The 13860-nt window shown below is 45.2% G+C and overlaps 1 protein-coding gene across 1 annotated transcript; it reads left to right on the forward strand.

Annotated features, from left to right (window-relative positions):
- The first annotated feature begins 10473 nt into the window (after nt 1–10473).
- Nucleotides 10474–13375, forward strand: LOC5576116 (diphthine methyl ester synthase). The gene is made up of 2 exons (XM_001662412.2): nt 10474–10965; nt 12448–13375. Exons 1-2 carry the CDS (start codon nt 10831–10833, stop codon nt 13231–13233), a joined length of 921 nt encoding a protein of 306 aa, XP_001662462.1. The 5' UTR covers nt 10474–10830; the 3' UTR covers nt 13234–13375.
- Nucleotides 13376–13860: the final 485 nt, after the last annotated feature.

The raw sequence follows: 13860 nt of genomic DNA on the forward strand, positions 1-13860 counted from the left end.
GGGAGGTCGAAAAAGTTGAAAATGTATTGTCCAATATGGTACATCTCTTTGCATTTGGGCTCCTCAACCATTCAAAAAGCAATCCATATTCAAATATTTCAAATAACATAATTATCGAAGTTTTACAGAAATAGGAGACATTTTTGAAGTCAAAATTAAAAAAAAAAAACTTTGTAAAAATATCAGCGTCCTGCGGACACCTGTGCAAGACGAAGATCCTGGTTCAATTTTTTAAACTGAAATATGTTCAGCAGAGAGATTTTTAAAGATTTGAAAACTTTTTGCTGGCCCTTAGCCTTCCTTTTAAGATTCTAAAAAAAATCAGGTTTTTCAGAGACTTTGAACCTTTGATTGTCAATTTCATATTACTCCTAATGCCATGAAGATGGATAAACGCAGAAACATTTTACATGATTTCAATGACTGACTTTCCAAGAACAAAGTTGCAAGAGTAAAGGATTAAACATCAGCATGAATAAAAATTATAACATGCGGGCCGCACCACATTAATATTCAAAATTCGCGGGCCGCACAAAACCTTCTCGAGGGCAGCAATTTGGTGACCACTGCTTTAAGGGTTTGTTCACAAATTTCATAACGCTAAAAATGGCCATTTTCGGCACCCACCCACCTCCTCGTAACGCTTTTTGTATGAATATTTTACAAATTTTGTATGAGCCGTAGCAGCACGAGGACACCCACCCACCCCCTTCAGCGTTATGAAATTTGTGAATGGGCCTTAAGGCCCAAACGCAATGAGAGCGGAACCGACTCGCCAGCGTGAACTATAACATCCTTGAGGTTCATTATTTTTCGTTCCAGCTCATTCCGTATATGATGGTGACGGATGTCGATGTGCTAAATCCGAGGGTTGTAGCCACCGTTCCTAGCAATCGCAATGGTGCTTTGGTTGTCGCAGTTGATGAAGATTGGACCCGTCGTTCCGAATTGTGCAGTGAGTCTGTCGGGGAGCTTCCTTCGCCCAAGCCCCAACATCGAATTTGGTGGTGGTTAGCCCACAGACCTTTCCATACCATTTCCCTTGCAGTCGATTCCACTAGCTCTACATTGAGTTTGGTTCGGTTGCTTGGCAGTTAAAGGAACTGAACATTTCCACAAAACACTACACAGTTAACTGCATTTATTCCACATATACTTACAGAAAAGTTCATATAATTATGGGATACATGGGTCTTCCCAGACCACACGTTCCAATGGCTGAGTTGCAACTAACTTATATCTGTAATGGCATGAGCCATGCGGTAAAACCGCTGAACCCGCTGGAAGGGTTCTCTGCCTTAAGCTGAGTACACTGAGTGTAAAGTGAGAAAATGATCAGAAGAATAAACAGTTGTTATTTTACTGCGAACTGAAACACACGTCTTTATCAGTTAATACCGAAAGTCTTTAAACCCGGTTTTCCACATATTACAGTGGCGACGAGGTGAATTTTGTTTTCCGACACTCCGTGCATTTCACGACCGCTGGCCCTTGTGCTTTTGGCGTGGATTTTTCGGCGTAAGTTGGATTTTGGTGAAAAATCTAAAACCGTGAAAACCAAAAGGTTTTCTTTTCTATTATTCGCCAATTCTTATTGCTTGCAAAAGAAGTTCTTAAAATCTCGCAGTTTTTAGTGCCGGTAAAAGTTTCAGTGAAGTGATTTTTCTTCCAGTGTTGTGGTTTAGCGTGGCGTGAAATATCGCTTTTAATCGTGAAATTGCCGTTATCCATTTTTTATTTTCAACGGAAGAAGCGTACTTTTGTTATAAGTACCATTATTTCAATAAGCAATTGAAATAAGAGGCTTTTTATTGTCCTCCATTATCAGCTCTCTTTGCTTTGTGAAATTCCTAGGACCATTTTCTTTTCATCCTCAGCACAATAAAAGAACGCCGTTTGCAATCAGTGTACTGGTCAACTGTGGCAGTGCGGCGGTAAAATTGTCTGTCAGTCAACGAAGAGGAAAAGCCGAAAAACGTCAGATTGTTTTCTGATTTGTGTGCGAGTGAAGTCGGTGCGAGAAAACTGCATCAAAACTGCATATTTTTTGTTGTTGCTGCTGGACGTTGACCCTGTGGTTGCTGCTGTTGGTGCATTTTCTGGTGGACGTTAGGTGCAGAAAGAGTTCATCGACCTACCTACATGGCCGGTTGATGACCTACCATTGGCGTATTGGAGGAATCATTTTGAGGAGCTGTTGTTGCTGTTGGCTTTTGACCCGAGCCTTTGTGAAGTTGCTGCTGTTGCTGTTTGGCTTTTGACCCGTGTGCCATTGAAGAGTTTGCTGTTGTTGCTGAGCTGTTGTTTTCGGGCCGTTTTTATTGCAGTGTTTTGCCGTTTTTGCATTGCGGCCATAGCAGGATGTCTTTGACTACGACTACTGAGCCCTATGTGTCAGGTATATATTATATTATTTGGCTTTACATCAATTATCTTGATAAAGCCTCGCCAACAATATTTCGCCAATTCCCTCGGTTCATGGCCGCTTCTCTCCATCCTCGACTGTGACCCACGCTCTCCAGGTCCTGGTGTACCTGGTCAATCCACCTAGCTCGCTGCGCCCCACGCCTTCTTGTTCCGACCGGATTCGTGGCGAACACCATCTTTACAGGGTTGTTGTCCGGCATTCTTGCAACATGCCCTGCCCAGCGTATCCTTCCAGCTTTAGCTACCTTCACGATACTGGGTTCGCCGTAGAGTTGAGCGAGCTCGTGGTTCATCCTTCGCCGCCACACGCCGTTCTCCTGCACGCCGCCGAAGATCGTCCTTAGCACTCGGCGTTCGAAAACCCCAAGAGCTTGCAAGTCCTCCTCGAGCATAGTCCACGCCTCATGCCCATAGAGGACTACCGGTCTTATGAGCGTTTTGTACATCGTGCATTTGGTGCGGGGGTGAATCTTTCTTGACCGCAGTTTCTTCTGGAGCCCATAGTAGGCACGACTTCCGCTGATGATGCGCCTTCGTATTTCCCGACTAACGTTGTTGTCAGCCGTCAACAAGGATCCGAGGTAGACGAACTCGTCCACCACCTCGAAAGTATCCCCGTCTATCGTAACACTGCTTCCTAGGCGGGCCCTGTCGCGCTCAGTTCCGCCAACCAGCATGTACTTTGTTTTCGACGCATTCACCATTAGCCCGACTCTTGTTGCTTCGCGTTTCAGGCGGGTGAACAAATCTGCCACCGTTTCAAATTTTCTCCCAATAATATCCATGTCGTCCGCGAAGCAAACAAATTGTCCGGATCTCGTGAAAATCGTGCCTCGACTGTTAAGTCCGGCTCTCCGCATGACACCTTCAAGCACAATATTGAACAACAGGCACGAAAGTCCGTCGCCCTGTCGTAGTCCCCGCCGAGACTCGAACGAACTGGAGTGTTCGCCCGAGATCTTCACGCAGTTTTGCACACCGTCCATCGTTGCTCTGATCAATCTTGTGAGCTTCCCGGGAAAGCTGTTCTCGTCCATGATTTTCCATAGCTCTATGTGGTCGATACTATCGTATGCCGCCTTGAAATCGATGAACAAATGGTGCGTAGGGACCTGGTACTCACGGCATTTCTGGAGGATTTGCCGCACGGAAAAGATCTGGTCCGTTGTCGAGCGGCCGTCGATGAAACCTGCTTGATAACTTCCCACGAACTCGTTTGCTATAGGTGATAGACGACGGAAGAGAATCTGGGATAGCACTTTATAGGCGGCGTTTAGGATGGTGATTGCACGATAATTTTCACACTCCAGTTTGTCGCCCTTTTTGTAGATAGGGCATATAACGCCTTGCTTCCACTCCTCCGGTAGCTGTTCCGTTTCCCAGATTCTGACTATCAGCCGATGCAGACAAGCGGCTAACCTGTCCGGGCCCATCTTGATGAGTTCGGCTCCGATACCATCCTTGCCAGCGGCTTTGTTGTTCTTGAGCTGTTGAATGGCATCCTTAACTTCCCCCATCGTGGGAGCTGGTTGATTTCCGCTGTCCGCTGTGCTGACGTAGCCATCGCCTTCGCTGTCCTGACCTTCTGTGCCTGTGTTCTCTGCGCCATTCAGGTGTTCATCGTAGTGCTGCTTCCACCTTTCGATCACCTCGCGTCCGTCCGTCAAGATGCTCCCATCCTTATCCCGGCACATCTCAGCTCGCGGCACGAAGCCTTCGCGGGATGTGTTGAGCTTCTGATAGAACTTCCGCGTTTCTTGAGAACGGTACAGCAACTCCATCTCTTGGCATTCCACCTCTTCCAGGCGGCGCTTTTTGTCCCGGAATAGGCGGGTTTGCTGTTTCCGCTTCAGTCTGTATCGTTCCACGTTTTGCCGCGTACCATGCTGCAGCATTGCAGCCCGCGCTGCATTCTTCTCCTCTAAAACCTCCTGGCACTCCTCGTCGAACCAATCGTTTCTTGAACTCCGTTCCACATATCCGACAACGCTTTCGGCAGCGTCGTTAATGGCTGCTTTGACTGTCCTCCAGCAGTCCTCAAGAGGGGCCCTATCGAGCTCGCCCTCATCCGGCAACGCTGCCTCAAGATGCTGCGCGTACGCATTGGCGACATCCGGTTGTTTCAGCCGCTCGAGATTGTACCGGGGCGGGCGTCGGTACCGTACATTGTTGATGACGGATAGTTTTGGGCGCAGTTTCACCATCACCAGGTAGTGGTCGGAGTCAATGTTGGCGCCACGATAGGTTCTGACGTCGGTTATGTCGGAGAAGTGCCGTCCATCGATCAAAACGTGGTCGATTTGCGATTCTGTCTGCTGAGGTGATCTCCAGGTGTACCGATACGGGAGGCTGTGCTGGAAATAGGTGCTACGAATGGCCATGTTCTTGGAGGCGGCAAAATCTATCAGTCGTAGGCCGTTCTCGTTCATCAGCCGGTGGGCGCTGAACTTTCCAATCGTCGGTCTGAACTCCTCCTCCTGGCCAACCTGAGCGTTTAAGTCTCCTATGATGATCTTGACGTCGTGGCTTGGGCAGCGGTCGTACTCGCGTTCGAGCTGCGCGTAAAATGCGTCCTTGTCATCATCAGTGCTGCCGGAGTGTGGGCTATGCACGTTGATTATGCTGAAGTTAAAGAATCGGCCTTTGATTCTTAACTTGCACATTCGTTCATTGATCGGCCACCACCCGATCACGCGCCTTTGCATATCACCCATCACTATGAAAGCTGTTCCCAGCTCGCGTGTGTTGCCGCAGCTCTGGTAGATGGTATGATTACCTCTAAACGTTCGCACCAATGCTCCTGTCCAGCACACCTCCTGCAGCGCTACGATGTCGAAACCGCGGGTCTTCAGTACATCGGAGAGTATGCGAGTACTTCCAATGAAGTTGAGAGATTTGCAGTTCCACGTACCGAGTTTCCAATCGCTAGTCCATTTTCGTCGCTGTGGTCTTTGCCGATTGTTCCGGTCCGTATTCTCTCGTTGACGTTCCTGTGCTGATGTGTTTTTACGGTTGGCTTGCAGGGCCTGACACCAACCCCCTAGATTTCCGGAGGACCATTCCCCCTAAATGTTCGGAGGGCCATAGTGCGCAGTTTAGCTTAGAGTCCTTCTCTGGCACTCGGACGATGATCAGCCGCCCCTGACATGGGGAACAGACGCTGTTGTGAGCCGCTCCTAACGTGGAGTACAGACGCTCCAGGTTTGCAAAAGCAAACCCCACCTTCCCTGTCAGCATACGACCAAAGTTCCCACCGGGGGTTGGTTACCCGATCTTCCCCAAGGTTACTCGTACCCCGGCCAGTACCACGAGGAGGTAGGGATAGGAGTTGCTGGGCAAGAGGCTAAGGACCGCACAAAGGGGTCTATTTTATTCCTGCAGGTACGCGAGGTACCAATGGTACGCCATGCCCAGCCATTTACCGTGTCAGGTACGATCCCATTTTCCCAGTATTTAGAGTAGCTTGAGTTTTTATTTGAGCACAATAACTACTCAGCTGATAAATATAAAATTTTCTTTTTGGCCGTTTGTGGCACCGAGGTTCATAACCAAGTGAAGCTTTTATTTCCGGGTCAGAATGTTAGAGATTTGACGTATAAGCAGATTACTGACGAGCTTAAGAAGAGGTACGATGAAAAAGATAACGACGTGATTCATACGTACAAATTTTGGACCCGTAGACAGGGACAGCTCGAGAAATCTGAAGATTTCGTGCTCTCCGTAAAGCAATTAGCTGAATTATGTGGCTTCGGGGATTTTAAGGATCGTGCCATCCGTGATGCACTTGTAATAGGCACTTATGATCGGCAGTTACAGAAGCGGTTGTTTGACGAGGACGATCTAACTGCTGCCAAGGCGGAAAAAGTTGATCGTTAACCAAGAACTGTCTACTGACAGAACTCGTTTCGTGAACCGCGATGATGATAAGAGGGTCAGTGTTGTAGCTAGGTTGGGTAAGCGTTTGGATCGTGGTCCTTCCAGGCAATCCTTCCGTAGCAGGAGTAGGAGTTTTGACAGAAACCGTTCTTTTTATAACCGAAGCAGGAGCGGTAGTAGGAGAAATGAGATTCATGATCCGGACAAAGTTTTTACGTGTTCCTTTTGTCACAAAACAGGACACACTAAGACATTCTGCTTTAGGTTGAAGAGGAAGAGTCCAAAGAAGACTCCTAGGAAGAGTAAACCTTTTGTAAAGTTTATTGGTTCTCCTAAACCTCTGCCTTCCCAAACTTCGGGGCTTTTTAAACGGTTGAATAAGGATTTGGCTTCCGATTCCAAAGATGAAGATTTACCATGCATGATGATAAATGCCAGAAGTAAAGTGAATGAACCATGTTATGTCGAGGCATTAGTTCAGAAAACGCGGTTGACTATGGAGATCGACTGTGGATCCGCTGAAAGCGTGATATCCGAAGCTCTTTTCTTGCGAAATTTCAAGAAATGTTCCATCGAGAATAATCGCCAGAGACTATACGTTATCGATGGTAACAGACTCAGTATTCTGGGAAAAGTGAGGGTCTCGGTACGGCTTAACGGTATCACGGAGGAGCTTTATCTGATTGTGCTGCAGGGAGACAAGGACTTTGTGCCGCTAATGGGTCGCAGCTGGTTGGATATCTTCTACAGTGGATGGAAAGACACCTTTTCTCTACCGGTGGTGCCAAATCGACGCGTGAATGCCATGACGGATGTTGATGCGAGGGACGAAGCAGTCGAAGAAATTAAAAATTTCACTGAGCGGCCGGATCGTTTCGGCGCATAAACGCCAGCTAAAGATCCCTCAAGACTCTCGCCGTCCACATGCTCGTCGTTTTGTTTTGAATGGAGAGAGTCCGACACAGCCCTCAACAGACCCAAGCAACAACATTGAGTCACGCAACAGCAACAAACGAAAAAGAGATGAGGAAGACTTGTCTGAGGATTCCGATTCAGACTTTTACGGCTTCGCTGCCGACTCCTTTTTATTCGAGGAGTTTTCCCGCTTGGATCGGCAATCCTATCAGAATGTTGAATCGTTGGACCCTGCAACGGCCTCTAATCAGCAGGCTATCGAAGCTTTCCCTGAGGATGTTCGAACCACTTCAAGTGCTACAGTGAATAGCAAAGAACAAGAAGCGAAGATTACAAGATTTTGTTTATTACTGAGTTCATTCAGTTTTCGATTGCTTAAGCATTAATTTTTAAAAATCGTTTGTTGACATTTTGAGCATTAAATTTCAATTTGTGAATTTAATCTTGCATTCTGAAAGTTGTAAAATAGCAAGTAAGGTTGAAAATGAATTTGATTATGCGTTTATAAGATTTTAGCATGTTTCTACTTTAGGGGGAAGGAGCTGTAATGGCATGAGCCATGCGGTAAAACCGCTGAATCCGCTGGAAGGGTTCTCAGCCTTAAGCTGAGTACACTGAGTGTAAAGTAGGGACTTGTGAGGAAATGATCAGAAGAATAAACAGTTGTTGTTTTACTGCGAACTGAAACACACGTCTTTACCAGTTAATACCGAAAGTCTTTAAACCCGGTTTTCCACATATTACAATATCTAAAGCTATAGAGGTAGAACCCCAAAACTTATTGGGATCTCTGTCCTGTGGATTGAGTGCCACGCGATCATTATTGGATCATAAAACCATCAGTAATATCAGCATATTCCTATTCCCTCATCATACACGTAGCCAGGTTGGGTGATGCTAGTCTCTAACATACTCACCCACCCTGAAATGTCTTACATTTCTGAACTAAATTTAGCTGATTTTATGGTTGAATTAGTGTTGCGCCTTCCAGAATTCATAACTGGTGTTCCAATTATGGAGCCTTGGCTAAGGTTCGGCAAGCCTTTACGCTCACATACCATCGAGCAGTTGTCCTTGGTTTAAATTACTGTTTGTAATACCAAATTCTCCGAAATGTTGCTTAGGAATACTTCGACATGCTTGCATTTGGTTTTTCCAGTTGAATCCGTAATGTAGTAAGGATGATAACCATAAAGCCACCGTCCTTGATGGCTTAACGGACTTCCTAGGGAAACGCCAACAAGTTGTGTTAACCCTTGTATCACAATGGTCGTGTATAAACGTTCCCGTTGTAAAGACGATTGATGTTCCAATCATCGTCTCCATCCGCCTCACAATTGGAAGCTGCGTAGAACGTCTAATCAACCCTGTTGACTTCGTTCATCGTCAGCTAAACCGTCGAAATTTGGCACCATGGGAACCAATATCCCGTTGCCTTGGGTAGAACCTTCCCGATTTGGCGCGAAAGATTCGTGTGCAGAATGTCTGCTCCTTAGCGCTCTCCTTGAAACACTACTGTTGGGTTGGCTTTCTGCTCCACGTAGATAAGCACTTGCTGTCGTGCCAGTGACAACAGCATCCATAAACTCCCTTTGAGTCTATTAGGGTTCGGATTGGTATGTAGTGGTATCCAGGTACACGCTACTGGATTCATGGTGTTAATCGCAATCCATGGATGTATATCCACTAGCATTGATCCAATGCAACCAAGTAGGGTTTACTGTCCTCCCTTTCGTAAATATAGTATCTTGGTAGGCACGCTGCTTTGAACTGATAAACCAAGTAACCAGTAAGCACGATAATGCGGCACGGTAACAGCATTATATGCGCATATAGGGTAATCATTTGATGCATGTCAGTTTTATATACGCATATAATGCTATTATAATGCCAGAAAAGGCGAAATAGCGTGCCATTATAGTGCCAAGATATAACCGTGCTTCTCTGCTAATGCTGATATAAGACCACGTGAGAAACGTCAGTTGTTTTCGCCAGGTTTTTAGGGCGAATATTTTGTGCTTTCGCGTACGCAGCCAGAGAGCTTTCGCGTATGCGGCCAAGCAACTGGTACACGAGGTAAATAAATGAATGAATGAAAACGGAAACCTCTAATAGTATGCAAAAAATGTAATAAAATGATACAGATAGTACTTCTCCGTATCAGACATATTCGTTTTGGTAGTTTTCATCCTTTTGAGGACTTGCAATTGCCACATTTTGATCCTCGTTTTATGATGATGAAATTCCTCATTTTGCGTCTCGAACCTGCGACACCCGTATTGTTGAGTTGTTGTCCTGCTTCTTTGCTCCTGCGGCCACATAAGATGAATAGTATTGGAAAGAAAAGTGACCAATTTAAACCATCACTTTTCCCGTCATAAAACCTGTAATTGTAGTAGTGAGAAGATTTATGTTTGACTCCCTCTTACCACTATATGCAAACATAAAGCACGTGGTATAATTGTCAAAACACTGGATGGCATTTAAACATGCCCTGTATTCGAATATAAAGCCAATATAGTGCTTATTTAATGCCTGTATGCATCAGGCTTAGAAGCATTAATGATGCTGTAATAGGGTTTCTATGCAGCGGAAGTGCTGTTATAAGGTGTGTAAGCATTTGTGGTGCTATTATAATGTATGTACGCATCTATGATGCTGATTAAGGGCTTATTATTAGTGTTTATGGTTACTTGGGAAGTCCCGTCGCTTGTCCATCTACTTTGGTGTGTGCACAATTATCCGAGTATTGTCCAATTTGTAGATGTATATTCTGGCAGTAATCATGAGAACGGAATCCCAATCGCTCGTTTCCCATGTGTGATGTTTTAGATAAGAGAAGAGAAATGTCGTTCTAGCGAACCGAAAGAGAACAGGCTTCGGCGGACATATACTGAGCTATCTTACTGACCTTACAGAGAGAGCCGGTGCTCCTCTACATATCTAAACCCACGTGTATCGATAGGTTGTTCTTATCACACGTCGTAGTAGTCAAAGTTCATCCATACTGTCCTGATCGTCGATCAGTCGCGAGTGAGATAGTCGATAGACGACCTCATAATTCGCTAATTCAATGTGCCGGTTTGACCCATTTGTATCCAACCATTGAGGGATGTGGTGTTCAGACGATTAGATGAAGCTGTGTTAACACCCTGGAGGCAAAAAGTTTCTCTTGGACCTTCTTGCGCATTTTCCAAATTCATCGCTTCATCGGTGTTCATCCTCCAAAAAACATCCACGCGCACTAAACGCACCCCAACTGTCAAACCTCTCCACGCCCGCGTTTGACTCGGTGGCTCGCGAAAGCAAAACAAAGCACCGCGCGGTTTGTTGTTATCGGAAAACACAAAATATCGTCTCATCGCTCGCATTTTTTGCACGTGCGCGCGGTTTCTTCCCGACAAAAAGGAATCTGGAATCACAATCGGACACCAGTTGGTATAGGACGTGGTCGTGCATTTACCGTACATAAATTGCCACGCCAGCTGATTCTTAGACAAAAGCAATCAATCGCCAGTCAGTAATCGATCGGGATTCGAACGGGCAGTGAAACAGCTGATTGGTAACTTTCTTCGCTCGAGGACAAAGGTTCAAACAAGGTAACGAAGCAAGATGTTCTACGTGATTGGACTCGGGCTGGGTGACCCCAAAGATATCACCGTTAAGGGGCTGGAGATAGTGAAGCGGTGCGAGCGGGTCTATCTGGAATCGTACACCTCGATAATGACCTGCGGGCACGAAAAACTGGTAAGTTCTTGTTTGTGCAAGGTGATAACAGGGCTGGTAGCGGGTCTATTTTTTAGAGACGGTCACTTTTTGCATGCAGGGTGGGAATACTGGAATAGTCACCGGGAATTTTCATACCAATTAAGTCATGGCGTTCATTAAGCTACCCATCGCTGTTGAAATTGTTGGTATCAATATGAGTTTTACTTATTTTTAATGCTTTTTTGAAGTGAAGCCCTGTTTTTTCAACCATTTTTATTCCTGATAGCGGGTAGTTTTCGTAATGGTTTTGTTTGACGTTCTTAATAACTTTGGGAGTAGAACAGCTTCTCGAAGAAAAAATATGCGGAACTTATCAGATTTAAGAGATACAGACATCACGTGCGGCCCGCGGGCCGCATTTTGGTGACCACGGGCTTAAGCGAAGTATGCACTTTAACACACTTAAATTATTTCACCGACCTCAGTAAAATTTTTCGCCGAGAACCCAACAGCTGAGAATTCGGTAATTTTTAACGCCGAATCTCGGTACTTATTTTACCGAGATTTCGGCAATCCGAAGTTTTTGCCGAGATCTCGGCGAACGTTACCTCCAGGATTTTATCCTTCGAATCTATTCTTCCATGTTTGTGGACTTCGTGGCCGTGCGGTTAGTGTTCCCAAGCATTTAGCCGCATCGAGTCAAGGAGTGTGTGTTCGATTCCCGCTTCAGTCCGAAAAACTTTTCGTCAGAAATGTATTTCGACTGTGCCACTGGGCGTTGCATGCTAGTCCGTTGTCTAGTGTGGTGCTTCCTTCAAAGGGCAAATCGTCCACTGGAAGCATTAACGTGTCGGTGTCTTTTCAAAAGTTGCAGAAAATACTGATATTTAACGTTCACATAAAATTTTAACTGTAATTTATCGAACTTTTTAGTGATCTAATGCAGCAAGCATGTATAATAGGACTTACACCTTCATCTAGGATATAGTTTGGTTCAATTGTACGATTTAATTTCAAATAAAATCTATATTTTCGCCTGCTGTCTCCATTTCTTTAATATGGAAAGCATCGAAAACTATATTTTGAGCATCAGAAGTTATTATAAACTTTGTAGATAAGCATTCTATAACACAAAAAGTTTAGAATTTCGCCTTACAAACTGAAAATAATGCATGCAAGTCGTTGAACCTCAAACACTAGACATGTTATGATATTTTTGCAAAAGGCAATGGATTCAGCGACCTTAAACTAAGTGAATAGCGATATTTTAATGCTTGAGACGAAAAAAATGTTCCGCAATGTTATAAGAGAAAGCAAACTTTTATTTTCTGGTTCCTAATAATTTTCTCTGTTTTTTTTTTAGTTCTTGTTTGGTATCTTTTCAATTTATTTTTGGTGCCTGTTCAGTTTTTTTTTCAGATGATAGGTCTCTAAAGTTCTTGTTTTCGAGACCAGTTGCTACCAGTCCTTAATATGGAAATAATCGACTTTTGGATATGATTTTCTTTCCATCTATTGTAGGAGGAATTCTACGGACGGCCCCTTATTCTGGCGGATCGTGAGCTGGTGGAGAGCGGTGCGGATGACATCCTCCATAATGCCCACACGGTCGAGGTGGCGTTTCTAGTAGTGGGAGATCCGTTTGGCGCCACGACCCATACCGATCTGTTGCTGCGAGCCAAAGAGAAGAAAATTCCCTACCAGGTGATTCACAACGCGTCCATCATGAACGCTATTGGCTGCTGTGGGCTGCAGTTGTACCATTTCGGGGAAACGGTGTCCATTCCGTACTGGGATGGGGACTGGCAGCCGGATAGTTTCTTCGATAAGATCATCCTCAATCTGGAACATGGATTGCACACGCTCTGTCTGTTGGACATCCGGGTCAAGGAACCCACCCTGGCATCGTTGACCAAGAAGAAGCGAGAATACGAACCCCCGCGGTTCATGAGCTGCAGCACTGCGTGTGACCAGTTGGCCCAACTAATCCACAAGCGCAGGTTAAGTGGAGAGGCCAAGCATCACTTGTTCAACGATCGCAACGTGGTGATCGGATTGGCTCGAGTCGGTCACGAAACTCAGGAGATCAAGGCCTGCACCCTGAAGGAAATGAAGCAGACAGACCTCGGGGAACCGCTCCACTCGCTGATCATTCCGGCTGAGATGCACCCGATGGAGATTGAGTTTCTGCAGCAGTTTGCCGACGAAGATCTGAAGGAGCTGCAGAAGAGAGCCCGCCGCGATGAGACCACGAGCATTTTCAAGCTGGAAACGACACTGGACAGCACTAGCAATTCAAACAACTAAGTCAAATGAGGTGGTCCGGCCGAAGGTCCGACTTAAAGCTGCTTTCAAAGGGTAATCTGTTTATTTTTTAACGGAATCATATTTTTCGGAGTGATGCGCATTGCGCTCATCTTTTATGCTGATATATATGTGTGAAAAGTTATTCTATCGACTATTTCATTCAATAAAAGAAAGCCATTTTCTTCGGTACAGGGTTGTTATGGGAAGTTCAAAGTATTTTTCGCGCCAAATTTGCGCTGAATGAAATTCAAACTGCGCCAATTTAAAAAGTGAAAATAGCATTATGATGCTCTGACTGAAGAATGTATGATTTCGATGAACAAAACTAAATCCACGCCAAATCCGCGCGAAAGGTCAAAATTCACTTTCTTTGACCTTGCTTGACTATCAAGATCGGTTTGGTTGCATGAACCCTTCTGAAAGTCAAACTGCCACAGATTAGCATTTTGCTTTCGGCTGTCTAGACGGAGTCCGCATAGCACCCTTGGTAATTAAAATATTCTAATAAGACGCGGTTCACCCCAAGATGAAGGTTCAAGGACATTCGAAAGAAAAATCCTCTAATACCATCAACAATAATCCTATGACACAGCAGCAAAGGGTGGCGAGGTCACTTTATAAAGATGC

The sequence above is a fragment of the Aedes aegypti genome, chromosome 1, assembly GCF_002204515.2.
Source record: "Aedes aegypti strain LVP_AGWG chromosome 1, AaegL5.0 Primary Assembly, whole genome shotgun sequence".
Taxonomy (NCBI): Eukaryota; Metazoa; Arthropoda; class Insecta; order Diptera; family Culicidae; genus Aedes; species Aedes aegypti.

Bases quoted from the DNA above. Each gene is read 5' to 3' on its own strand.
- LOC5576116 (XM_001662412.2), top strand. From the start codon at position 10,831: ATGTTCTACGTGATTGGACTCGGGCTGGGTGACCCCAAAGATATCACC. The intron at 10,966-12,447 runs GTAAGTTCTTGT...CATCTATTGTAG, and splicing joins CCTGCGGGCACGAAAAACTG to GAGGAATTCTACGGACGGCC.